Source organism: Myxine glutinosa, chromosome 12, assembly GCF_964187855.1.
Source record: "Myxine glutinosa chromosome 12, kmMyxGlut1.1, whole genome shotgun sequence".
Taxonomy (NCBI): Eukaryota; Metazoa; Chordata; class Myxini; order Myxiniformes; family Myxinidae; genus Myxine; species Myxine glutinosa.
Window position 1 is genome coordinate 14,136,916 of NC_136272.1, and position 25,982 is coordinate 14,162,897.

General features: G+C 45.2%; 1 protein-coding gene across 3 annotated transcripts in view; it reads right to left on the minus strand.

The window, feature by feature from the left end:
• Positions 1 to 25,982, minus strand: part of LOC137417994 (uncharacterized) — a 117,027-nt gene that overhangs the window by 64,282 nt on the left and 26,763 nt on the right. For all 3 annotated transcript variants that reach the window (XM_078766487.1, XM_078766486.1, XM_078766488.1), the window contains exons 4-6: positions 15,916 to 16,027; positions 15,660 to 15,714; positions 9,873 to 9,942 (exon numbers count right to left, since the gene is read on the minus strand). In XM_078766487.1, coding sequence (XP_078622613.1) covers positions 9,873 to 9,942; positions 15,660 to 15,714; positions 15,916 to 16,027 — 237 coding nt within the window. The remainder of the gene's footprint in view (positions 1 to 9,872; positions 9,943 to 15,659; positions 15,715 to 15,915; positions 16,028 to 25,982) is intronic.

Sequence of the window (25,982 nt, forward strand, 5' to 3'; positions counted from 1 at the left end):
ATGGAAATCTCCACGCATGGCTGGCGGACTTCCTCTCTAGTCGTAGTCAACGTGTGGCCCTGAATGGGTTTATCTCATCTCCTCTTCCTGTTCAGGCTGGAGTTCCCCAAGGCAGTGTTCTGGGCCCTGTGTGTTTTCTGGTCTTCATCAATGATCTCTCTGACTCTCTTGGAAAATCCTCTCTATCTCTTTGCTGATGACTCTACTCTCTGCCACTCCATACCTATTCCTTCAGATAGGCAGGCAGCAGCCTCCTCACTCTCTGCAGACCTCGACAAAATCACAGACTGGGCAAACAAGTGGAACATTTCAATCCTGAAAAATCTCACACTATCACTATGTCTCTTCGAAAAGACCGTCCGGACAACCCTCCCATGTACTTTGTCAACAAACTTCTCCACGACGTTATGTCACTCAAGCTTTTGGGTCTCACTATCTGCCATGATCTTTCCTGGGAAAACCACATTTCAAATCTGGCCTCCAAAGCCAGCCGCCGACTGGGCATCCTCCGTCGTGCGAAGTCCTTCCTTGGCACACCTGAGCTCCTCACCACATACAAGGCTTTCATCTGCAGCTCAATGGAATACTACACTCCCCTCTGGGCTGGTGCTCCTGCCTCACACCTAGCTCGTCTTCACGCGGTTGAAACCAAAGCGTTCAGAATCATTGGAATCTCCCGCGATGAAGCTAACTCCAAGGGCCATTCACTCACTCACCGCCGGCAGGTTGGTGGTCTTTCCGTCTTCTACCGACTCCTCTCCGGCCTTGCCCTCCCAGCTGTCTCTGGGCTCTGTCCCCCAAATATTCCTGCAGGTCGCACAAGATCTGCCTGCAACCCTCTTATGGTTAAACTGCCAAAATCAAGACTCTGCTCACCTTCACTCCTTCATTCCTCTTTTCTCCTGCCTCTGGAACAAACTCCCTCACTCTCTTCAATCCCACTCCTCCCTCCAGGTCTTTAAAACAGCTGTTCACCACCATCTCTTATCTTCCCCCATCCAAAACCTTGATCTTTTCTACCCCTGCTAATTTCACCCCAAATCCACTTTTTTGAAATACCAACTTCTGTGCTGGAAGTCCTTGGTGTACTTGTGTTTTATACTTCTCCCACCCCCCCCCCCCCCTTCCCACGCCTCCTCCCCCCAAGCCCTCTCCCTCCCACACATCTCCCGATGTCCCTGCTCTCAAATGTTGTGTTTGTGTGCTTCCCCTTCTCTCCCCATCTTGTCTACTGCTCCCTCTTTTTATATATTTTGTTTGTTAGATTTGTTTGTGAAATAAATGTTAGCTCTTTCACAAGCCTCGATTCTGTAAACAAAAAAACAAACCCCCACCCCCCCAAAAAAAACCCCTCCTTTACGTTCTGAGCCAGCACCTCCATCACAGCTACAAATAGTAGTGACCTTAGTACCGACCCCTGATGCGCTCCCACCTTCACCTCAAACTCACCACTGTTCCCATCCTTCATCCTTACAGCTGTACGCGCTCTTTTGTACATTGCCATCACTACTCTGATCAACCATTCCTCCACTCCTAACTTCCTCAATGCCCGTGTCAATACTTCGTGTGGAACCCTATCGAATGCTTCCTCCAGATCAACAAACCCAAGAAACAGCTTCTTCCTCTTCTCCATGTACTTCTCCTGCAACTGCCTCACAATAAAAAGCGCGTCTGTCGTTCCTCTTCCTGGCATAAATCCAAAACTGCATTTCGTCGATCTGCACTTTCTTCCTTATCCTCCTCTCCAACACCCTTTCCAATACCTTCATTCCATGCTCCAATAACTTTATCGCTCGGTACGAGCCACACTCCAGAGGGTCACCTTTCCCCTTGTATAGAGGGACGAGGGTACTCAGTTCCCAATCCACTGGAATGCGGCCTTCTTTCACCACCAGATTACAGATCTCTGTCATTCTCTTCACACCCCAACTTCCTGCTGCCTTCAACACATCTCCCACAACTCCCGTCAGCCCTCCTGCTTTTCTACTCTTCATTGCTTTTATCGCTTCCTCAACTTCCTTCTCAGTTATCTTCTCTGCCGGTCCTAAAACTGGGTTACTCTCTATGTTGCCATGCCATTCATTCTCTGCATTCAACAGCATTTCCATACATCTCTTCCGTCTTCCTTTAATTCCATCTGGGTCCACAACGATTTGTCCCAAGCAACTCACCCCCATCACATCACACCTCTCTTTCGCTATCTGCTTTGCAATCCTGAATACCGCTCTCTGACCCTCTTCCGAATCCAAGCGTTCTCCGAACATTTTCCTGCATGCCTCCTGTGCCTTTGCTACCTCTTTCTTTGCAGCCTTCTTGGCTGCCTTATAGCCTTTGCTACCTCTTTCTTTGCAGCCTTCTTGACTGCCTTATAACTTTCATGCTCTGCTTTTTCTGCTCCCGTACCCTTCGCCTTCTGCCACTCCTTGAACTTCTTCCTCTTCTCGTCAATCCTCTTTCCAACTTCATCATCCCACCACCATGTTCCCAAGTGCCTCGGTGGTCCTTTTGTCCATCCACATACCTCACCACCGGCTCCCAACAGACTATCTTTCATTGACATCCAATCACTTTCAAGCTCAACCACATCAGCCTCTACCCTACTCAGCCTCTCTTTTAATGCCTCCCTTACTGGCACCTCTTTCAACCTCCACACCTTCATTCTCGGTTGGTACTTCACCCGCCGAGCTCTCCTCGCACCTTTCACCCTCATGTCGCAGACAACCAAGTGGTGCTGTGAAACAGCCTCCTCCCCCGGGATCACCTTTGTGTCCCGGAGGTGCCCCATATCTCGCCTACGCACCATCAGGTAGTCAACGGTTGTCGTCGATCCACCTGAGTGTTGTGGAAAACCAATCAGGTCCACACAACTTTAGTCCAACTTCTGGTTTAATTCCATTTAGATCATGACATCATCCTGTAATGCAGGAAATGCAATAAGCATAAGATATGGCATCACATGGGACCATTCATAACATTCAATGTAAGCAATGTAAGCAAGCTGAATATTCTATGCTGGCGTACCGTTAGCGAGTCTACCAGATGTAACGTGTCACAGGAGAAGTCTCGGAGCACCGTCCGCAGCAGCGGGTCTTATAGTCGCGCCCCTAGCGGTGTCAACCAGGGTCGGGTGACGAAGGGTGTAACGCCAAGTCGTCGGGCCCTGGTAGACTCGGTGAGGGGAGGGTCGGTAGACTTTCGGCGATGGGAGCGTCGGGAGAGTCCATAGTCTCATAGATGGGTTCGATCGGTTCGTCCGATCTAAATATCTCTAATTCTGGGAGATTTAATCTATCTCTAATTCTGGGGGATTTAATCGATCTCTAATTCTGGGGTATTTAATCTACCTCTAATTATGTGGGATTTAATCTTTCTCTAATTCTGGGGGATTTAATCTATCTGCAATTCTGGGGGATTTAATCTATCTCTAATTCTGGAGGATTTAATCTATCTCTAATTCTGGGGTAATTAATCTTTCTCTAATTGCAGGGGAATGAATCTATTTCTAATTCTGGGGGATTTAATCTATCTCTAATTCTGGGAGATTTAATCTATCTCTAATTCTGAGGGATTTAATCTATCTCTAATTCTGGGGGATTTAATCTATCTCTAATTCTGGGGAATTTAATCTATCTCTAATTCTGGGGGATTTAATCGATCTCTAATTCTGGGGGATTTAATCTTTCTCTAATTATGTGGGATTTAATCTTTCTCTAATTCTGGGGGATTTAATCTATCTCTAATTCTGGGGGATTTAATCTGTCTCTAATTCTGGGGGATTTAATCTATCTGTAATTCTGGGGGATTTAATCTATCTCTAGTTGCGGGGGAATGAATCTATCTCTAATTCTGGGGGATGTAATCTATCTCTAATTGTGGGGGAATTCATCTTTCTCTAATTCTAGGGGATTTAATCTGTCTCTAATTCTGAGGGAATTAATCTATCTCTAATTTTGGGGGAATTAATTCTGGGGGATTTAATCTATCTCTAATTCTGGGGGATTTAATCTGGGGGATTTAATTCTGGAGGATTTAATCTATCTCTAATTTTGGGGGATTTAATCTATCTCTAATTTTGGGGGATTTAATCTATCTCTAATTGTGGGGGAATGAATCTATCTCTAATTCGGGGGCATTTAATCTATGTCTAATTGTGGGGGAATTAATCTTTCACTAATTCTGGGGATTTAATCTGTCTCTAATTCTGGAGGATTTAATATTTCTCTAATTCTGGGGGATTTCGTCTCTCTAATTCTGGGGGATTTCATCTATCTCTACTTCTGGGGAATTTAATCTTTCTCTAATTCTGGGGGGATTGAATCTTTCTCTAATTCTGGGGGCTTTAGTCTTTCTCTAATTCTGGGGGATTTAATCTTTCTTTAATTCTGGGGGATTTAATATATCTATAATTGTGGGGGAATTAATTCTGGGGGATTTAATCTATCTCTAATTCTGGGGGATTTAATCTGGGGGATTTAATTCTGGGGGATTTAATATATCTCTAATTCTGGGAGATTTAATCTATCTCTAATTCTGGGGTAATTAATCTTTCTCTAATTATGTGGGATTTAATCTTTCTCTAATTCTGGGGGATTTAATCTAACTCTAATTCTGGGAGATTTAATCTATGTCTAATTCTGGGGGATTTAATCTGGGGGATTTAATTCTGGGGGATTTAATCTATCTCTAATTCTGGGGGATTTAATCTTTCTCTAATTCTGGGTGATTTAATCTATCTCTCCTTCTGGGGAATTTAATCTATCTCTCCTTCTGGGGAATTTAATCTTTCTCTAATTCTGGGGGGATTGAATCTTTCTCTAATTCTGGGGGATTTAGTCTTTCTCTAATTCTGGGGTATTTAATCTTTCTTTAATTCTGGGGGATTTAATCTATCTCTAATTGTGGGGGAATTAATTCTGGGGGATTTATTCTGGGGCACTTAATCTATCTCTAATTCTGGGGGATTTAATCTGGGGGATTTAATTCTGGGGGATTTAATCTATCTCTAATTCTGGGAGATTTAATCTATCTCTAATTCTGGGGTAATTAATCTTTCTCTAATTCTGGGGTAATTCATCTTTCTCTAATTATGAGGGATTTAATCTATCTCTAATTCTGGGAGATTTAATCTTTCTCTAATTATGTGGGATTTAATCTATCTCTAATTCTGGGAGATTTAATCTATCTCTAATTCTGGGGAAATTCATCTTTCTCCAATTATGTGGGATTTAATCTATCTCTAATTCTGGGGTAATTAATCTATCTCTAATTCTGGGGTAATTCATCTTTCTCTAATTATGTGGGATTTAATCTCTCTAATTCTGGGGGATTTAATCTATTTCTAATTCTGGGGGATTTCATCTATCTCTAATTCTGGGGTAATTCATCTTTCTCTAATTATGTGGGATTTAATCTTTCTCTAATTCTGGGGGATTTAATCTATCTCTAATTCTGGGAGATTTAATCTATCTCTAATTCTGGGGGATTTAATCGATCTCTAATTCTGGGGGATTTAATCTATCTCTAATTACAGGGGAATGAATCAATTTCTAATTCTGGGCGATTTAATCTATCTCTAATTCTGGGAGATTAAATCTATCTCTAATTCTGGGGGATTTAATCTATCTCTAATTCTGGGGGATTTAATCTATCTCTAATTCTGGGGTAATTAATCTTTCTCTAATTATGTGGGATTTAATCTTTCTCTAATTCTGGGGGATTTAATCTATCTCTAATTCTGGGGGATTTAATCTATCTCTAATTCTGGGGGATTTAATCTATCTCTAATTCTGGGGGATTTAATCTATCTCTAATTCTGGGGTAATTAATCTTTCTCTAATTATGTGGGATTTAATCTTTCTCTAATTCTGGGGGATTTAATCTATCTCTAATTCTGGGAGATTTAATCTGTCTCTAATTCTGGGGGATTTAATCTATCTGTAATTCTGGGGGATTTAATCTATCTCTAGTTGCGGGGGAATGAATCTATCTCTAATTCTGGGGGATTTAATCTATCTCTAATTGTGGGGGAATTCATCTATCTGTAATTCTAGGGGATTTAATCTATCTCTACTTCTGGGGAATTTAATCTTTCTCTAATTCTGGGGGGATTGAATCTTTCTCTAATTCTGGGGGCTTTAGTCTTTCTCTAATTCTGGGGGATTTAATCTTTCTTTAATTCTGGGGGATTTAATTCTGGGGGATTTAATCTATCTCTAATTCTGGGGGATTTAATCTGGGGGATTTAATTCTGGGGGATTTAATATATCTCTAATTCTGGGAGATTTAATCTATCTCTAATTCTGGGGTAATTAATCTTTCTCTAATTATGTGGGATTTAATCTTTCTCTAATTCTGGGGGATTTAATCTAACTCTAATTCTGGGAGATTTAATCTATGTCTAATTCTGGGGGATTTAATCTGGGGGATTTAATTCTGGGGGATTTAATCTATCTCTAATTCTGGGGGATTTAATCTTTCTCTAATTCTGGGTGATTTAATCTATCTCTCCTTCTGGGGAATTTAATCTTTCTCTAATTCTGGGGGGATTGAATCTTTCTCTAATTCTGGGGGATTTAGTCTTTCTCTAATTCTGGGGTATTTAATCTTTCTTTAATTCTGGGGGATTTAATCTATCTCTAATTGTGGGGGAATTAATTCTGGGGGATTTATTCTGGGGCACTTAATCTATCTCTAATTCTGGGGGATTTAATCTGGGGGATTTAATTCTGGGGGATTTAATCTATCTCTAATTCTGGGAGATTTAATCTATCTCTAATTCTGGGGTAATTAATCTTTCTCTAATTCTGGGGTAATTCATCTTTCTCTAATTATGAGGGATTTAATCTATCTCTAATTCTGGGAGATTTAATCTTTCTCTAATTATGTGGGATTTAATCTATCTCTAATTCTGGGAGATTTAATCTATCTCTAATTCTGGGGAAATTCATCTTTCTCCAATTATGTGGGATTTAATCTATCTCTAATTCTGGGGTAATTAATCTATCTCTAATTCTGGGGTAATTCATCTTTCTCTAATTATGTGGGATTTAATCTCTCTAATTCTGGGGGATTTAATCTATCTCTAATTCTGGGGGATTTCATCTATCTCTAATTCTGGGGTAATTCATCTTTCTCTAATTATGTGGGATTTAATCTTTCTCTAATTCTGGGGGATTTAATCTATCTCTAATTCTGGGAGATTTAATCTATCTCTAATTCTGGGGGATTTAATCGATCTCTAATTCTGGGGGATTTAATCTATCTCTAATTACAGGGGAATGAATCAATTTCTAATTCTGGGGGATTTAATCTATCTCTAATTCTGGGAGATTAAATCTATCTCTAATTCTGGGGGATTTAATCTATCTCTAATTCTGGGGGATTTAATCTATCTCTAATTCTGGGGTAATTAATCTTTCTCTAATTATGTGGGATTTAATCTTTCTCTAATTCTGGGGGATTTAATCTATCTCTAATTCTGGGGGATTTAATCTATCTCTAATTCTGGGGGATTTAATCTATCTCTAATTCTGGGGGATTTAATCTATCTCTAATTGTGGGGGAATTAATCCATCTCTAATTATGGGGGATTTAATCTATCTCCAATTCTGGGGTACAGTAATTAATCTTTCTCCAATTATGTGGGATTTAATCTATCTCTAATTCTGGGGTAATGAATCTATCTCTAATTCTGGGGTAATTAATCTATCTCTAATTCTGGGGTAATTAATCTATCTCTAATTCTGGGGTAATGAATCTCTCTCTATTTCTGAGCGAATTGATCAATCTGTATTTCTGAGAAAATTAATCGATCTTTAATTCCGAAGGAATTAATCAATCCGTATTTCTGAATGAATTATCTTTTTTTTGTTGGTTTATTGAGACAATGATCACATAAGCCGGAGTTATGCTTCTACGAAGATGCACGTAAGCGTCTCTGCATAGCTATGCAGAGAAGGGGTTTATGGGTAACCGTAGCCCGCATAGGCTCGCCGAGGGGTCGATGCGCACCCCTCCAAAATCTCAACAATGCGTCGCACGTAGCTGTGGTCATGTGCGTCAAACAAACGCTGATTGGTTGAGCAGGGAAGTATATCTGGTAGCATTGAGGGTTGGGCCCAGACCCAAATCCGGAACTAAAACAAAGAACCAAAACATTCAAACAGAATGTTTACACTTTTACTGGAGGTGGAAACGGGTTTCCATTTCTGGGTGCTTCTCCATTTTCTGTACATTCTTTAGTTTTAGTAAATGTGACACTGCCCCGTACTGCACGCGTTAACGTTACATGCAAGTAAGTTGGCAAACACCCATGCGGACGTCTGCGGGCGACACCCGTGCATGTTTGCAGAAGCATAAATCAGCCTTTACACCTAACATACCTTGCCAGAGTGTGTGGGTAATGCATGTAGATCGTTGCTTTTCATTTGGTCTTTATCAACAAGTCCTACAAAGGAATTAAACATGAACGATCAATTAATATTGGAACATTCAATCAGCCTTTTTCCTTTTTTGAGCTCGAGCAAACGTTACAACGAGCTCAAAGTTTTGTTTGAAGACCAGCAGCTCCCTGAATGGTGCAACAAGACAGGTGTGTACAACAGTCACTGGCACAAAGGATGATTCTTATTGTCAGAAGGTCAAGAAAGAGGGACTCCTTAATGTAATAATAATGAATGCAAATTAAAATGTAGCTAGCAAATTGTGAAAGAAACGGATTTAAGTTTGTTTTTACAAAGGACGTTGCCATGAGATAATCACAAACAAGGGAATTTGAATGGAGAAATCACTTGATAACATATTGCTTGTGCTATGTTGCTATGAAAAAAAGGAGGTGTTAGTGCATGAGTGGTGTGTGACGACATGGTGTGTATATTACATCACTTTGCAGGAATATGAAAAAAACAAACTCAAAAAAGGATGTTTTAGTGCATGAGTGGTGTGCGACGACATGGTGTATATATTACATCACCTTGAGAGAATACTAAAAAAAAAACTCAAAAACGAAGTGTTAGTGCATGAATGGTGTGCGACAACATGGTGTATATATTACATCACCTTGCGGGAATACCAAAAAAAAAAATCTCAAAAAAGAAAGTGTTAGTGCATGAGTGGTGTGGTGTGCAGTGACACTGTGTGTGCATTACATCACCTTGCGGAAATACTTTTAAAAAACAAGAGAAAAATGACCACAGTGTGATCACCAGCTGCGACGTGTAGAATCATGAGGATATCCGTTGCAATATGCGCTACCAAATTCGACCAGTCATTAAATTATACGCATGCACCAGCGTCTTTTTGTCTTTCAGTTCTGGTCTTGTCCTTTGTTTTGCGACGCATCATGCTTCATCAACTGATTACATATAATGTATGGACGTGAATGTTATTTCTGTTAATGTTAATCTTAATTCATTAATGTTATTTATTAATGTTAATTCTGGGTGGCAGAGGGATAATTTGAAACGGGCTTGGTCGGTAGGGGAAGTCCGAGTGTATGCGCATGCGCTTTTCAAAAAGGCACCCCAACAACAAGAACAACAACGCGGTCCTCTCATAGAGATGCTCGTCGCAGCTAAAAACTCAAAAAAGGAAGTGTTAGGACAGGAGTGGTGTGCGACGACATGTTGTGTATATTACATCGCCTTGTGGGAATACTTCCGCTCTAGCAGGGAACATGGCCTTAAAATGCATGTTGTTGTTGTTGTGTTGTGGGAATACTTGAAGAAAAAAAATTCTAGAGTGTACATAATCATTAGCTCATAGAAGAGAAGCATCACGACAAACGTCTTTTATAAGTTCCGAAATATATTACAACAAATTATCATGTAGAGCTGTAGGAATTGAACGTGAAAGATTAAAAAGGGTCTCCTTACTCCTGTTCGGTATCATCTCCATCGCTCCATATGGAGGAGCCAGGATTCCTGCCAAGTATTGTCGATATTTCTGCAAACATGATGCAAGAACACAAATGAATGTGGTTTCTTAAGCAGACAAAGTGCTATACGATTCCAATGTAATGATTTGTTTTGAAGTATTCTTTCTTCTACATTATGTAGTCCATATAAATAGGGCTACGGAGTGTGGGATCTGCCTTAAGTGGACCCATAAATGGGAAGGAGTCAGATATTGATGAGCTGGCAGGGCATGACCAAGGTGGGATCAAAGGACAGGAAGTTTGTTTTACAAGTGGAAATACCAACTGGTTTTCTACAAAGCCCTGTGAAAGTTTGGTGTCTCCATCTGCAATTATTGCCATAGACCTGTTGGGTGGCCTGCTTGCCAGTCCTGCCTTTTCCCATTGGGTAGTTTGGACCAAAAAGTGGATGCACGTCTAACCCAGGTTTCCACCAAAAGGTAGATGTACGTTTAACCCAGGTTTATACCAAAAGGTGGATGCACGTTTAACCCAGGATTATACCAAAAGGTGGATGCACGTTTCACCCAGGATTATACCAACAGGTGGATGCACATTTAAACCAGTATTATACCAAAAGGTGGATGCACGTTTAATCCAGGATTATACCAAAAGGTGGATGCACATTTAAACCAGGATTATACCAAAAGGTGGATGCATGTTTAACCCAGGTTTCCACCAAAAGGTAGATGCACGTCTAACCCAGGTTTCCACCAAAAGGTAGATGCACGTCTAACCCAGGTTTCCACCATAAGGTGGATGCACGTTTAAACCCAGGTTTATACCAAAAGGTGGATGCACATTTAACCCAGGTTTCCACCATAAGGTGGATGCACGTTTAAACCCAGGTTTATACCAAAAGGTGGATGCAAATTTAACCCAGGATTATACCAAAAGGTGGATGCACATTTAACCCAGATTTGGACAAAAATGTGGATGCACGTCTAACCCAGGTTTCCACCAAAAGGTGGATGCACGTTTAACCCAGGCTTATACCAAAAGATGGATGCACATTTAACCCAGGTTTCCACCAAAAGGTGGAAGCACATTTACCGCAGGATTATACCAAAAGGTGGATGCACATTTAACCCAGGATTACACCAAAAGGTGGATGCACATTTAACCCAGGATTATACCAAAAGGTGGATGCACATTTAACCCAGGATTATACCAAAAGGTGGATGCACATTTAACCCAGGATTATACCAAAAGGTGGATGCACGTTTAACCCAGGATTATACCAAAAGGTGGATGCACGTTTAACCCAGGATTATACCAAAAGGTGGATGAACATTTAACCCAGGATTATACCAAAAGGTGGATGCACATTTAACCCAGGATTATACCAAAAGGTGGATGCACATTTAACCCAGGTTTCCACCAAAAGGAGGATGCGCATTTAACCCAGGATTATACCATAAGGTGGATGCACATTTAACCCAGGATTATACCAAAAGGTGGATGCACATTTAACCCAGGATTATACCAAAACGTGGATGCACATTTAACCCAGGTTTCCACAAAAAGGAGGATGCGCATTTAACCCAGGATTATACCAAAAGGTGGATGCACGTTTAACCCAGGATTATACCAAAAAGTGGATGCACATTTACCCCCAGGATTATACCAAAAGGTGGATGCACATTTAACCCAGATTTGGACAAAAATGTGGATGCACGTCTAACCCAGGTTTCCACCAAAAGGTGGATGCACGTTTAACCCAGGCTTATACCAAAAGATGGATGCACATTTAACCCAGGTTTCCACCAAAAGGTGGAAGCACATTTACCGCAGGATTATACCAAAAGGTGGATGCACATTTAACCCAGGATTACACCAAAAGGTGGATGCACATTTAACCCAGGATTATACCAAAAGGTGGATGCACATTTAACCCAGGATTATACCAAAAGGTGGATGCACATTTAACCCAGGATTATACCAAAAGGTGGATGCACGTTTAACCCAGGATTATACCAAAAGGTGGATGCACGTTTAACCCAGGATTATACCAAAAGGTGGATGAACATTTAACCCAGGATTATACCAAAAGGTGGATGCACATTTAACCAAGGTTTCCAACAAAAGGAGGATGCGCATTTAACCCAGGATTATACCAAAAGGTGGATGCACATTTAACCCAGGATTACACCAAAAGGTGGATGCACATTTAACCCAGGATTATACCAAAAGGTGGATGCACATTTAACCCAGGATTATACCAAAAGGTGGATGCACATTTAACCCAGGATTATACCAAAAGGTGGATGCACGTTTAACCCAGGATTATACCAAAAGGTGGATGCACGTTTAACCCAGGATTATACCAAAAGGTGGATGAACATTTAACCCAGGATTATACCAAAAGGTGGATGCACATTTAACCCAGGTTTCCACCAAAAGGAGGATGCGCATTTAACCCAGGATTATACCATAAGGTGGATGCACATTTAACCCAGGATTATACCAAAAGGTGGATGCACATTTAACCCAGGATTATACCAAAACGTGGATGCACATTTAACCCAGGTTTCCACAAAAAGGAGGATGCGCATTTAACCCAGGATTATACCAAAAGGTGGATGCACGTTTAACCCAGGATTATACCAAAAAGTGGATGCACATTTACCCCAGGATTATACCAAAAGGTGGATGCACATTTAACCCAGGATTATACCAAAAGGTGGATGCACATTTAACCCAGGATTATACCAAAAGGTGGATGCACATTTAACCCAGGATTATACCAAAAGGTGGATGCACATTTAACCCAGGATTATACCAAAAGGTGGATGCACATTTAACCCAGGATTATACCAAAAGGTGGATGCACGTTTAACCCAGGATTATACCAAAAGGTGGATGCACATTTAACCCAGGATTATACCAAAAGGTGGATGCACATTTAACCCAGGATTATACCAAAATGTGGATGCACATTTACCCCCAGGATTATACCAAAAGGTGGATGCACATTTACCCCAGGATTATACCAATAGGTGGATGCACATTTAACCCAGGATTATACCAAAATGTGGATGCACATTTAACCCAGGTTTGGACCAAAATGTGGATGCACATTTAACCCAGGATTATACCAAAAGATGGATGCACATTTACCCCAGGATTATACCAAAAGGTGGATGCACATTTAACCCAGGATTATACCAAAAGGTGGATGCACATTTAACCCAGGATTATACCAAAAGGTGGATGCACATTTAACCCAGGATTATACCAAAAGATGGATGCACATTTAACCCAGGATTTTACCAAAAGGTAGATGCACATTTAACCCAGGATTATACCAAAAGGTGGATGAACATTTATCCCAGGATTATACCAAAAGATGGATGCACATTTAACCCAGGATGATACAATAAGGTGGATGCACATTTAACCAAGGTTTCCACCAAAAGGAGGATGCGCATTTAACCCAGGATTATACCAAAAGGAGGATGCACATTTAACCCAGGATTATACCATAAGGTGGATGCACATTTAACCCAGGTTTCCACCAAAAGGAGGATGCGCATTTAACCCAGGATTATACCAAAAGGAGGATGCGCATTTAAACCAGGATTATACCAAAAGGTGGATGCACATTTACCCCAGGATTATACCAAAAGGTGGATGCACATTTAACCCAGGATTATACCAAAATGTGGATGCACATTTAACCCAGGTTTGGACCAAAATGTGGATGCACATTTAACCCAGGATTATACCAAAAGATGGATGCACATTTACCCCAGGATTATACCAAAAGGTGGATGCACATTTAACCCAGGATTATACCAAAAGGTGGATGCACATTTAACCCAGGATTATACCAAAAGGAGGATGCGCATTTAAACCAGGATTATACCAAAAGGTGGATGCACATTTACCCCAGGATTATACCAAAAGGTGGATGCACATTTACCCCAGGATTATACCAATAGGTGGATGCACATTTATCCCAGGATTATACCAAAATGTGGATACACATTTAACCCAGGATTATACCAAAAGATGGATGCACATTTACCCCAGGATTATACCAAAAGGTGGTGCACATTTAACCCAGGATTATACCAAAATGTGGATACACATTTAACCCAGGATTATACCAAAAGATGGATGCACATTTAACCCAGGATTATACCAAAAGATGGATGCACATTTACCCCAGGATTATACCAAAAGGTGGATGCACATTTAACCCAGGATTATACCAAAAGGTGGATGCACGTTTAACCCAGGATTATACCAAAAGGTGGATGCACATTTACCCCAGGATTATACCAAAAGGTGGATGCACATTTAACCCAGGATTATACCAAAAGACCACTCCATATTCTACCAATCCAACTGCTCTCTCCCTCCCACTCCATATTCTACCAATCCCACTGCTCTCTCCCTTCCACTCCATACTTCACTCGACCAATCCCACTGCTCTCTCCCTCCCACTCCATATTCTACCAATCCCACTGCTCTCTCCCTCCCACTCCATATTCTACCAATCCCACTGCTCTCTCCCTCCCACTCCATATTCTACCAATCCCACTGCTCTCTCCCTCCCACTCCATATTCTACCAATCCCACTGCTCTCTCCCTCCCACTCCATATTCTACCAATCCCACTGCTCTCTCCCTCCCACTCCATATTCTACCAATCCCACTGCTCTCTCCCTCCCACTCCATACTTCACTCGACCAATCCCACTGCTCTCTCCCTCCCACTCCATATTCTACCAATCCAACTGCTCTCTCCCTCCCACTCCATATTCTACCAATCCCACTGCTCTCTCCCTTCCACTCCATATTTCACTCGACCAATCCCACTGCTCTCTCCCTCCCACTCCATATTCGACCAATCCCACTGCTCTCTCCCTTCCACTCCATACTTCACTCGACCAATCCCACTGCTCTCTCCCTCCCACTCCATATTCTACCAATCCCACTGCTCTCTCCCTTCCACTCCATACTTTACTCGACCAATCCCACTGCTCTCTCCCTCCCACTCCATATTCGATCAATCCCACTGCTCTCTCCCTTCCACTCCATACGTCACTCGACCAATCCCACTGCTCTCTCCCTCCCACTCCATATTCGACCAATCCCACTGCTCTCTCCATTCCACTCCACACTCGACCAATCCCACTGCTCTCTCCCTCCCGCTCCATATTCGACCAATCCCACTGCTCTCTCCCTCCCGCTCCATATTCGACCAATCCCACTGCTCTCTCCCTCCCACTCCATATTCTACCAATCCCACTGCTCTCTCCCTTCCACTCCATACTTCACTCGACCAATCCCACTGCTCTCTCCCTCCCACTCCATATTCTACCAATCCCACTGCTCTCTCCCTCCCACTCCATATTCTACCAATCCCACTGCTCTCTCCCTCCCACTCCATACAGAGAGACTGAGCTGTCGCCCGCAGACAGGGAGACTGAGCGGGACAGGGAGACTGAGCGGGACAGGGAGACTGAGCGGGACAGGGAGACTGAGCGGGACAGGGAGACTGAGCGGGACAGGGAGACTGAGCGGGACAGAGAGACTGAGCGGGACAGGGAGACTGAGCGGGACAGGGAGACTGAGCGGGACAGGGAGACGGAGCGGGACAGGGAGCCGGAGCGGGACAGGGAGACGGAGCGGGACAGGGAGACGGGGCGGCACAGGGAGACGGAGCTTTTTCACGTGTACTTACTTGTACACGGGTACTTACTTTTTCACGTGACTAATTTTGGGAATGCTCCTCACCGTGAATGGAACATCCATCTTTGGGAATGCTCCTCACCATGAATTGAACATCCATCTTTGGGAATGCTCCTGACGGTGAATGGAACATCCATCTTTGGGAATAAACCAATAAACCAACAAAGCTCGGTCAGGGACTGTCGCCCGCACCTTTGGAGGCAGGATATAGTGCATTATTAATTTATGATATATAATGACGCTCGATTTTGGTGCACTGTTCGTGCCTTCAACCCGTATGACAGCCGCACATGACACTTACAGTTTCAGTGTGCCCGAGGACTACGACTGACGACTGACGTGACGAGTGACGAGTGACTAGCCGAAGGGTGGTTCTTCTTCTTCTTCTTCCTCTTGGGGTCAACTTCCTGGATCTGGAACGGGAAGTGATATTTTTTTCTTTTATTCTTTCCTTTACCCTGTGGATGGTCCATCGATTTTATATATAATTATAAACCGAAGGGTTTTATATATATATATATATATATATATATATATATATATAAGTCCTTAAGGGTCAACGAGATTATTTAAATATCCTTCAAAAAAACAACAACATTTCATTTTATGGCCGTTGAATGTGACGTCACGACAAGGAACGGTGGACGATTTCAAATGCATAAATTCGCTTTTCAGTGATTAATTATTGATTAATTGGTTTGGATTCAAAAGGGTGGAGGCCCGGGTGCCCGGGGCGTCCGCCCGGACGTCTTTAGCGTGAGGCTCATTTTCCGCGGCGCAACACCTGCGGGGGCCCAGGGTCGAGGATTCGAACCTTTGCCGTTTACAGCTCTCGAGTACGCATCGTTGATACGTCATCGTGGCCCGCCTTAGCCCGGTGCACCACGACGCCTCCACCGATTGGAGTTCACTTGGAACATGCATTTAACCCCCATGTGATTGATCTAGTTAGGCAGCTTAGCAATAATTTCTGGGGGAACGACTTTACAAAACTACCATTTTTATTTTCGTGCTTATGGACCAAACTTTTACAAATAACACTGCATGTGATAGTCAGGTGGCTTAGCAACAATTTTTAGGCGTAATGTTACAAGCCGGACAAAAGTCCCAAATTTGGTATGGAGCTTCGTTTGGACCTATCAATTGATTTTAGCCGAGGAGCCATCCTGACCGTTTCAGATTTTCCAAGATGTTGGCCAAAATTCAAAATGCCACCAGCAAAACTGAAATATCATATATCTCTGGCTGTAGAAGTCACAGATAGACAAATGAGGTATCAAATCAGGGGTTTTTGAGGTCAGTGAAACTGATTCAGGGAAAGGTACATTTCATATGTCACTTATTTTCGAGATGACGTCCAAAATCCAATATGGCCACCAAGGAAAATCATACTATAATGCAAGGACTTGAAAAGTTTGTTCGCCTAAGGCTCAGGCATCGAAGGATGGATTAACTTGACACTTTGCACACCTATAGATATCGTTTTAGTGGGGCGGCTTAGCCCAAATATTCAAAAGAATTGTGCATTTTGTGATACAAGCACCAAATTTGGCACACTAGTAGACTATCATATTATGAAAAGATCTGGATATTGGGCCATCTCAGATTCAGAGATTTGATTTTTGCAAGATTTGCAGATTTTGCAAGCTGAGATTGCAACGCCAGGGACGGCCGACTCCTTCCTACGAGCTGCCCACGTCACCCGCACAAGAAGAGCTCATCAAATCACTGCAGCGGCACTGCACATCCTGCAACACCGTGCGTATGAACGCCACTGTATGACATATGCTGATGATGCAGAAGACCTGCCTGAGTTCGAAGACTGGTGTCACCAGAGAGGAGAAGACATTCCCAACTTTCAGTACTGGGCAACTGTGCTGGAACTAGAGATGTTGGTACTGGTCTACGTGCGTTCTCTGCGGCAGGCTTCATTCACGACGTACCTTGATGCCCTGACGGAACTGGTCCCATGGTTCCATGCCTTAGACCACACACACTATGCCAGGTGTGTCCCTGTTCACCTGAGGGACACGGTTGCACTCCCAATGAAGCACCCAGATGTAGCCAGAGAATTCAGGGCTGGCAACTTCACTGTACAGAAGACGAAGAAGGTGTTCTCTTCGATCCCAATCGAATCGAAATCTTGCAAAAATCAAATCTCTGAATCTGAGATGGCCCAATATCCAGATCTTTTCATAATATTGTTACAGACGCGGTTGTGGATGTTGGTCTACCGAGCGGTTTGGTATGACCGCGCCTGCACGTTTACCCGATTATACTCGAACGTTGACTAAGTCGCGCTATGCTAAATCAATGATGGAAAAGGACACAACGGCTGGGATTAAAATGACACGACACCAAGGGTTCAGTTCTCAAGACCTCCGGAGGAGGTTATAATATTGCGGAAGGTCAGATTACAGGAATGAGAGGGACAGCATAGAAAGACAGGCACTTAGACACACTCTTATATTAGCCCCGACAGACGACAGATAAACGGGACAAAACTGACTCACACGGGGATTGATGGCAAGGAAAGCGGGTAGTCGATGGCTCAAGGTGCACTCTTGGCTCAAGGACAGAATCGACCCGCTCCGGTCCAGAGATGCGGGAGGCCTCACTCAGCGCTCGAAGGTCGTGACTTGTCTTCTTCAGTCGGGGGCGCATCTCACGTCACGTCCGGTAAGTGGCTGCGTATATCCGGCGGGGAGTGACACGCCCTCGGCTCGTTAGCTCCGCCCCAGATGGAATCGGCCCGTTGCTTCTCATTGGGTGCGTGCGGGGGGGTTACCGGCTCTGCCCTTGACGAGGGGCTGACAGGGAGCCCCTTCGTGGTAACCCCGTCGGAGCGCATGGTCATGGCGGCTAACCGAGCCGGTGTGAGGACGCACACTCCCCCGCGCCGCGCCGCCCCCATCTCCTCTGTTGTTGTAGTTGTAGTTGTTGTTGTAGTTGTTGTTGTTGTTGTTGTAGTTGTTGTTGTTGTTGTTGTTGTAGTTGTTGTAGTTGTTGTTGTTGTTTCATGGGGAAGATGGGAGGAGGTAAGGGGAGGTCCTAAACTCACTACTGGTGCCATACGATCACATTCTGGTGCAACGAAGAGTCAGAATTAATGGAAACGAGTCCTTAACTGACATAGACTAAGAATAACTAGCAAGATGTCCCATAGTTGTCTACGTGAGATGCGGTGAACCTGGGCACGACATTTAATGGGGGAAAAAGGGGTAGGTCGGTTCTACAGAGTGTTATTTACAGGCAATGGGACTAGGGAATGGGGGATTGGGGATAGTTGGGGAGTATTGGGGAAATAGGGGAGTATTTACAAGCGGATATTGAGGCCAAGTCCCATATCCGCAACATTGCACCCTTCTCTACCCTCGGGGCGTCCCGACCCGATAAATTTTTACCTATTTTAGTGTGGCACTCAGATGTAGTTCCCTCTACTATTAACTCTACCCTGAGTGCGACAGTTTTACAGATATTCACAAATGAGTAAATATGTCCCCCTGCGACGTTGCACCCTTCTCCTCACAGAAACACACCCACAGGATAACCGAATCCGGAAAGAATTCGCAAACTAAACATACAGCCGGTAGGGAGCATTATTTACACAAGACTACGCTGATATTTACACTACGATCCAGGACCTGTTTTTGGAGGAACACATGCAGATGTTATGCATAGAGAGAGCACGCATGCCAGCATCGATACACCAACCCACGAGTGCTCTGTGGCCTTATGGCCTTTAATAATGTGCAGAGCACCCCTTCCAAGCATCAAAAGCACCACCCCATAACACAGTCAGCACCATCCGGTGCACCAATAAAGTGTTTATAAATCACCGGTGGTGTCGCAGCCGGCCGATGTTCTGCCGCTGGTCTTGCCTTCGTGTGGTGCACTTGGTGTTCTTGCCTCTTTCAAAAAAATAAAGAAAGGCGCCAACCGCGTCCATTTCTGTATTGTGGCCGTCAGGGGGCCAACTATAAGTGGTTCACCTTGTATGGCATAGGTGCCACGTTGACCCATAGGTCCATCCACGGGTGGTGCTTGGCCGCAAAAGAACTGCGGTCCATTGTGGGTGGCCACCAACATTGCGGTCCATATGGTGTATCGATCCAGGCAGCAAGCAGCGAAAGTGCAGGCCCACAACTGCGTAGCCAGCACCTCTCTCTCCTCTCTCTCTACCCCAAAGCCAGATCCTCAGAGGTGGGAGACAAAAGAAGCAGACAAGTGAGTAAGGTGGTAAGGGCGCAAAAGTGCACGCAATGTAAGGTAATGCACACTGGGGGCACATGGGAACCAGGTGAGACAGGTACGTTCCTACCGTACGCCCCCCCCCCCCCCACCAGGTAACCTACATGGCCCCTCCCTTACCCCTTACTGTATCCACAAAACACAACACTACCCATAAACATCTACTTTACAAATCAACAAACGTCCCTACTGTCTTCCCCGTTCCTCCCATATACCAAATTCGTCTTCTCTCCCTCTTAACCAATCAAATTTGCCATTTTCAACTCATCAAAATTTGCCATTACCAATTCATCATCAGTCCCTCCTAGGGAGGGAGAGATGGAATCACCCCAATGTCTCATCCACGTCGTGATGCGTCTCACCAATCCACACAGCAATTCTCATTTCCTGCACACAGAACAAAGAAAACACAGGTGTGGAGTCATCATCATCACCACAGGTAAGTGGCTGCGTATGGTGCGACAGGTTCATCAATCCTAACTATTTCCTAAATGACTTTAACAACTTTACACTACCCGGGGTCTTTCTCCGGCCAAACCATTGGCCCTCTTACACTATGGGTTCTAAAAACCAATTCCCATTGGCCAAACTGTGGTGCTTTTCAATTTGGGGTCTCACTCCCCCGATTCATCTCCCGGTGCCCTCGCACAATTTCTGGGCTGTGGCGTGTACCTCTCCCAGTGGGTCTACCCACCTGCACACCTCCACCACTGCAGTTGCCTCCGAGCTTACCTGCTCCTTACCCTAACCTAACTACCTGGGGAAGGCCCTCTGGCGCTCTCCCCACTCGGTGCCCTCTCTGGCACTGGGCTGCCCGATCCACACCCGGGATCCTCAGGCACCCACTCACAACTATCGGCTCCCAGAGCCCACCTGCGGCCTCACCTGGCCGACATCCTCACAGTGGTGGAGTGCCCAACCAACTACACACACTAACAGGCTACACGCCCAGCCATTTCCACAACACTAATGCACCCATCCAAATACCATTCTGTCACCCGCACCACAGATGCCAATATCCAACCACAATTTACCTATACCCTCTACCTAACACTTACACTACCCGCCCCGGGTACTCGTGAAAGGGGTCCACTCTTCCCCCATCCACACCTTCGCACCATGCACACCACTCCGTACCAATTACTCCAACTCTCTCCACACACCTTTACTTGCACACCTGTGCTCTCACACCTGGTGCCACCTGCACCCTTCTCTCCCCAAGCGCATTCGCGCTGATCCACAACACTCACTACTCACACACTGCTCCACACACCTGTCCAGTTGCACACCTGTGCAATCACACCTGTTCAATTCTCACACAGCATCATCTCACCTAACTACTCCCCTCTGAAACTTGCGCTTCCCAGTCGTCCCTTTAAACTATTGCGCTCCCACGTCATTATCATCCACACTAATCTACCTGCGTCCCCACTACAGGTATCAGTCACTAACTAAACTTAACGTCACCTAATGTCATCTTCGCTAGATCCCTACAATATAACCTAACCCACCCGGGCTAGTTTTCACTGCCATCAACCCCATAAGCTATTGCGCATTTGCCCCCACCTATGGGAAGGGTGGCAGGGATGCCAGCCTTACCCACCGGGCCCATCGCTCACTACCAATTTCGCACATCAAATTTCAACAAATTAAAAATTTGCCAATCACTACCCATCATCTGCCAATCACTACTGCCAATCCCTTGCCAATCATCAAATTTTGTTTTTCTCTAATTTTGGGTCCAAAACACTAACCTCATCACCCAGTCTACTCACTAATGCCTCTCGATGCGCCAATTCCTGTCCAAAGCCCGGCTTCGTAAAGCCAAGCCATGAATGCGGGTTGTTCTGCGCCAGCGGCTGGATGCGTCCGGCATTCGGGGCAGGGACGGGGGCTTACCCGGGCCGAGATCCCACGCACCATCTCGGCGTGGAGCCATCCAATGTCCCGATCTCGACCTGCCGGAATGCCTCAACAAAAAGTGGTCGCCATGACGACCCTTTCTATCGGGCTGCCCGCTCCGCCTAGTGGAGCACGGACGCGGCCGTTCAAAGCGAGGCCCAGCACGCACCGAGGGCCCGATTCGGCTAAAAGTCGACCTAAACTCTACCCCGTCTAACGTCGATGCTTCACCTGGACGCTTACACCCCGCGGCCCGTTCCTTGCTCACACATCCAGCCGTTTCCATGCTCCTCGTACCTTTCCTTACACACCTCGGTACACCCATTCCACTCACAGCCTTGGTCACACACCTGACCACCGAACACTTTGGCACACATTCGTTGGTCGCACACCTCACCAACACACCTCTTCGCGCCCCCTCCTCTGTGACAATCACAGGTGTGCTCTCATTCGCACACCCAACCACGTGCCTCACTACCAATTCCAGCGTGCATTCCCACTCACGCTCTACCATTCCAGATGTGCATCCTTCCATCCCAGGTGTACATCCTCGCTCACCTGTCACAACCAACTCACTCTCCTTGTCACTCTCACTACTCTCACCTCCATTCTTGACAGCGCACTCACCCTTACTCTTGACAGCGCACTCTTTCCTCATGCACCTGTCCGTCACACACCTTTCTCGCGCACACTCTCCCGTTACACCCTCTGTAACACTCACCACACCGCGCTTCCATGTGCTCCCTCGCACACGCGCTACGACCGACTCATTCTCGCCAGCACACTCACTCCTTGGCACGCACTTTTTCCGCACTTTTTCCTCACACACCCCAGAGTCGGACTTTCTCGCACACCTCCTTTTTCGCACACCAGACCTGTCGCACACTTCACCAACGGCCTCTCACGAACACCCGGGTCTATCTCGACCCCCAAGCTTCTTAAATCCCCTGGCGCATCATACGCACGACCATATTGGTCACCACTTACACCGGGTCCTCTTCCTTTTCGCTTCTCCTCCATCACCTGCGAATCCCTCATCCGGTTAATGAGCACATCATCACGATCCAAACACAGACTTTGGACCAATTCTTTTATCTCCTCTTTTATCTCCTTCTTATCCTCTCTCCGTCGCTTCTTAATTTCGCTCACCCCTTCTTCCACTTCTTCTAATTTCTGCTTCACCTCTTTTATTCCCCGGTACGTCTCCTCAAGCTCGTCCTCTAAGGCTACCTTGACCGTTTCCAGGTGCGTCCTCACCTGCCGGTCCTTCGTCTCCATTACCTCTACCACCTCGTCCAACCTCGCTGTCAGTCCCTCACGTACCATCTGACATTCCCTCTTTGTCGCTATTAAGTCGTTTTTTATGTCGTTTTGTGTCGCTTTTAAACCTCCTAATACCGCAGTGTTCCTTTGAACCTGCTCCGTTAGTCCTTTTTGTCCCTCCGTCAGCTGTTCCACCTCCTGCGTCAGGTCCTCTATGCCCCCTTGTAACTTTACAGTCCCCTTTCTCACCTCCTTCTCCATGTGCTCCTTACAGTGCCTCACCTCCTCGCGCACTCCTCCGACCTCCTCACTCACTCCTCTTCTGATCTCCTCTCCCATCACTTGCATCTCCTGCCCAGATGCCACCCTCATCTGCTCCATTTCCTCCCTGTGAGCATCCAGTTTAGTTTCTACCCCCATTCTGACCCCCTCTATCTGCTGCTCCATTTGTTTAACTTCCCTTTCCGCTTGGTCCCTCATGTCCCTCAATTTGCCTTCCATACTGTTTTCTAACCCTATTAACCCATTTCTCACCTCTTTTATCCCGTTGTCTAACCCCTCAAAATTATTGTCTAACTTCCCAAATTTCTTGTCTAACTCCTTAAAATTATTGTCTAACCCCTCTCCGGTACCCCTCGCTTCGTCCCTCATTACCCCTATTTTGCCCTCCAATCGCTCACCCTGAGCATCCATCCGGTTCCCCATTACCCCCAATTGCTCATTCTGAGCCTCCATCCGGTTCCCCATTTGTCCCATACTGCTTTTCAAACCTCTAATTTGGTCTCCCAATTGCTCACCCATTTGTTCCATAAGGGCCCTCATTTGCAGGAGGAAAAGGTTCGAATCCACCAGGGGCGCTGCCACGGTCGCGGGCGCGGTGACCAGCGAGGCGCCATTTTGCGCCCCCGCAACGTCGGGCGCAACGACGCTATTTTGTGCGTCTGCTACCCTCGCTGCTTCGCACTCCTCGCGTCCCTCAATTTGGTCCTGGACCGACCCTGCCTCACTCTCCCCTACCGGACCCCAGCTGTCTTGATCCGCCATAGCGCGACTTTCAAAATTCGGGTTTTTATTTCCGTAAAACAAATCAAATTTCGTCGTTATAATTTCGAGCGCGGGAAACGCGCTCTGGATCGAATTCTACCTCCCAACACCAATTGTTACCCTAGTGGTACAATTGGTGTTCCAAAATTTGGGCCTAATAAATTTAGTCCCAGGTTCGAATCCGACACTCCTGACACCAATTGTTACAGACGCGGTTGTGGATGTTGGTCTACCGAGCGGTTTGGTATGACCGCGCCTGCACGTTTACCCGATTATACTCGAACGTTGACTAAGTCGCGCTATGCTAAATCAATGATGGAAAAGGACACAACGGCTGGGATTAAAATGACACGACACCAAGGGTTCAGTTCTCAAGACCCCCGGAAGAGGTTATAATATTGCGGAAGGTCAGATTACAGGAATGAGAGGGACAGCATAGAAAGACAGGCACTTAGACACACTCTTATATTAGCCCCGACAGACGACAGATAAACGGGACAAAACTGACTCACACGGGGATTGATGGCAAGGAAAGCGGGTAGTCGATGGCTCAAGGTGCACTCTTGGCTCAAGGACAGAATCGACCCGCTCCGGTCCAGAGATGCGGGAGGCCTCACTCAGCGCTCGAAGGTCGTGACTTGTCTTCTTCAGTCGGGGGCGCATCTCACGTCACGTCCGGTAAGTGGCTGCGTATATCCGGCGGGGAGTGACACGCCCTCGGCTCGTTAGCTCCGCCCCAGATGGAATCGGCCCGTTGCTTCTCATTGGGTGCGTGCGGGGGGGTTACCGGCTCCGCCCTTGACGAGGGGCTGACAGGGAGCCCCTTCGTGGTAACCCCGTCGGAGCGCATGGTCATGGCGGCTAACCGAGCCGGTGTGAGGACGCACACTCCCCCGCGCCGCGCCGCCCCCATCTCCACTGTTGTTGTAGTTGTAGTTGTAGTTGTAGTTGTTGTTGTTGTAGTTGTTGTTGTAGTTGTTGTAGTTGTTGTTGTTGTTTCATGGGGAAGATGGGAGGAGGTAAGGGGAGGTCCTAAACTCACTACTGGTGCCATACGATCACAATTTCGTGCAACGAAGAGTCAGAATTAATGGAAACGAGTCCTTAACTGACATAGACTAAGAATAACTAGCAAGATGTCCTATAGTTGTCTACGTGAGATGCGGTGAACCTGGGCACGACATTTAATGGGGGAAAAAGGGGTAGGTCGGTTCTACAGAGTGTTATTTACAGGCAATGGGACTAGGGAATGGGGGATTGGGGATAGTTGGGGAGTATTGGGGAAATAGGGGAGTATTTACAAGCGGATATTGAGGCCAAGTCCCATATCTGCAACAATATGATAGTCTACTAGTGTACCAAATTTGGTGCTTGTATCACAAAATGCACAACAGGTTTGCTATGCTGCTACACTATAAGATATATTACTTTTTCGTTTGATGACAGTCGTCACAAAAACGTCAACAATGATGCCGACATATATTTCTTCGTTTTTATTTCATTCAACATTAGCCGGAAGTAAAATATGTTTCAGGAAATTACCGAGAGATATTTCTTCGTTTTTTTTATTAGTTATGTGCGCATACACTTTAAATAGGTTTATTTGAAATCTTTAATTTTCCACAATATAATTTACTTGCCATTTATCATTTGATGATTACGAGACACTTCCTCTTGAGGATAGTGACAATTCATGCGCTGCGTGGAAACTTCTATTTCCAAAATGAATGAGACGATCGATGAAGAATGCACACTTGAACAGGATGTAGCAAGAAAGCGAATGAGACGGGCGAACGAGTGCGTCGACGAACGTCAATGCAAACTTGCGGGGTCACCCGTGGGAATCCCACGGGCATGGATGTGTGTGACATTTCGACATATTGAGTTAGATGCTGCACATTCATTTTT